Genomic DNA, 2,773 nt, shown 5'->3' on the forward strand with positions numbered 1-2,773 from the left:
GAACCCTATAGATAATAGAATCATCACTGCTTTACAATACCTTCTCTTAAACATGCCTGCCCCTTTTAATCTCCAACGTTTTCTGGAGATTGTGTGGCCTCAGAGGGTTACCCACTGTGTCTATTCCTAAAAATCAGATTCTGCGGGAAAATATGAAGAGCTTCCTTACATTGTTTAAAATGGGAAAAATAGGCTGAGGCACACTTGCGTAGACAAACACACAGAAAAATGTCTGCATATAACTACAACAGAATCTTGTTATGTGTAAACAACTTTAAATATATCTAAGGCATTCCCTGAGTTACAAACATCCCACTTAACATGCTGCTCACACTTACAAATGGAGACTATTAGAGGTAATAGGTAAATGAACCTGTTCCAACTTATATACAAATTCAACTTCAGAACAAACCTATAGAACTTATTTTGTTTGTAACCTGGTGACTGCCTGTAGTTATTTAATCTTAAGAGAATTGTTTTATTTAATTCATATGACTTCAACTATGCTCAAGTCCATACGTTTGATAGTTACTGTGCTTCTCAAAATTTCCCCATTATCATTTTGAAGTTTTAATTAATTGTACTTGCATGTAATTGAAAACTGTTTCTCCCATTGCCATGTGTTTTAAAAAATATTGATTCCAGTGCTTATGTCTATCAAATTCTATTCTCTGTAATGAATCAATGCAAATTTGTAGGTTCACCAGAAGAGCCCTTTTCATGGTGGTAGTTTTATGAATCAGCATTTGGACTGAGCTTAGCTGAGAATTCCTCATTAATGCTTTTTGGGATCACAAATGAGGCTTTAATCAGCTTGTGATATGATTGAGGCTGGTTGGTTTAGGATAGCTACACTTAGACCTTTAGGGGTTCCTGCTGAAATTTGATTGGCTCTTCATTTTCAACATATTAGCCCAGGGTTCTTCATGGTATGACTGTGGCAATCATCAGTAGGCAAGTACTTTTCAATCTATGTTTGTATCACCTTTGCTCATGTCCTCTTGGCCAAAGCAAATCAGATGAGGGAAAGGTTGGGACTATCATCATCAGATGGGACTATGTGAGGGTGTAGATACTTGGAAATGCATTACTTAGAGACGTTACTGAGACAGTGTACAACAAGAAAAATACTTTTATTTTAAATACTTTTTTCTATATAATCATGGGTGGAAAATGTTGGCTTCTAACATGCATAAGTTTCTTTGAAGTGTAGGTATTTAAGCACAAGGGATATGGTAGTGGAAAGATAAGTCCTCTGTGGTATCCCCATGTTAATAGAAAAATCCTTCATATGGCTCAGTGTACTTCTATGAATAGTCTTCTTTAGTGAAGACTAATGCTTTGGTATAAATTATTAAATTATTTCTTTCATGAACAATTGTTGCTAAATCAATTGCTAATATGTGTTTTTATTAACTCAAAAATAAAATGTGTGTCTGACTTTTACCATTAAGGTACCTGTGAGTAATCTTTTGTTGGACTTTTCTTGTCACGTCCTGTATAACAGACTGTTCTCTTACATGGAGGCTTTTCTCTTGTTGCTCTCTTCTAGCGAATGTGTGGAGTGTTTTCAGCAGGGGCATCTAGGGCCACGCCAGGCCAGTTCTCTCATGACTTCACTCCGTTTACCATCTCTCCAACGGATGCTTCCAGAGTCCTCTGTGGGTTTCCTGGAGCAGGAAAAGATGAAAAAATCTCTGGTGAGCTGTTTGTTTCTTTATTCTCCATTTTGTTTGACATGGTATTTTATGAGCTTCATGATGTTCATGAATTAAAACAGACGAGTTAGGAATTAGCAAAAACTTCGCTTCTGGGAAATGCATATACGTTAAAAATGTATATGATATAGGCAGAGTATGAGACCTTAGCATCGTTTAAGTTAACTGCATGTTCTCTTTGGTGTTTTTTTCTTTGGTGGCATGACAAAAAGTCAGGCGTGTTTGTCGTAGAATGATGTAGTGAAAAGATTTTTTATGACTGATCAGGAAATAAACACTTTCAGCATTCAGTAATGGAAAGTTACTTAGGGGTAATGCAAAATTCACATAATAAGGTTCTTCTGGAGTTTGAGGATAGTATGGTCCCAGACAATTTTACAAGGATTGTATTTGACTCGTGGATAAACCTGGAGTATCTAGAACAGTGGTTCTCAACCTGTGGGTCGTGACATTAGGGAGGTTGAGAACCACTGATCTAAAGGAGTGAGTCGAACACAGCTCCTTATGTAAACCTCCATATGATTCTCTCAGATTGTGTGTCTAAGTCAGTCATGCAGCAGTGTGTTGAAAGTTCTGTCTGGCGCATATTCCTAGTGCTCATTTATGGTGTCTATAAGAAAAATTTCTATGTAGTATAATTATTCCTTACAGGTGTTTTGGTCTGAGAACCAGTTTATAGAGTTACCTATGCTTATATTTTAAACATAGATTAAGAAAATTCACAGAAGCTTTCAAAATAAATATACCTTTGTTTGTACAAAAGTAAGTATATGGTTATAGTACCATGGTAGGGTTATTGTGTCCTTAGAGTGCTCTTCTGTGTGAGCCTTCATGGGTATTCTGATACAACTGCAAAATTCATCAAAGAAATGAGAATGATTACTATGAAATCAGGCTTCTGATATATTTTTATGAAATTAGTGGGAAAGCATCACATGTGGATTCATACTATTTAGACTACTGGGGAAATTCTTTTTCAAGTGTAATCTGGGTTACACATTTTCAAGAATCACTCAGTAAAGGCTCTTGAAAAGGTCTTTTGTAAAATTAGTAAA

General features: G+C 36.0%; 1 protein-coding gene across 1 annotated transcript in view; it reads left to right on the forward strand.

Annotated features, from left to right (window-relative positions):
* The window catches only part of LOC105886352 (protein ZNF738-like), an 8,656-nt gene that overhangs the window by 894 nt on the left and 4,989 nt on the right, over positions 1-2,773 (forward strand). The window contains exon 2 of the mRNA XM_023508875.1: positions 1,553-1,700. Coding sequence (XP_023364643.1) covers positions 1,611-1,700 — 90 coding nt within the window. The 5' untranslated portion in view covers positions 1,553-1,610. The remainder of the gene's footprint in view (positions 1-1,552; positions 1,701-2,773) is intronic.

The sequence above is a fragment of the Otolemur garnettii genome, unplaced genomic scaffold (assembly GCF_000181295.1).
Source record: "Otolemur garnettii isolate 467f Iridium unplaced genomic scaffold, OtoGar3 scaffold00285, whole genome shotgun sequence".
Taxonomy (NCBI): Eukaryota; Metazoa; Chordata; class Mammalia; order Primates; family Galagidae; genus Otolemur; species Otolemur garnettii.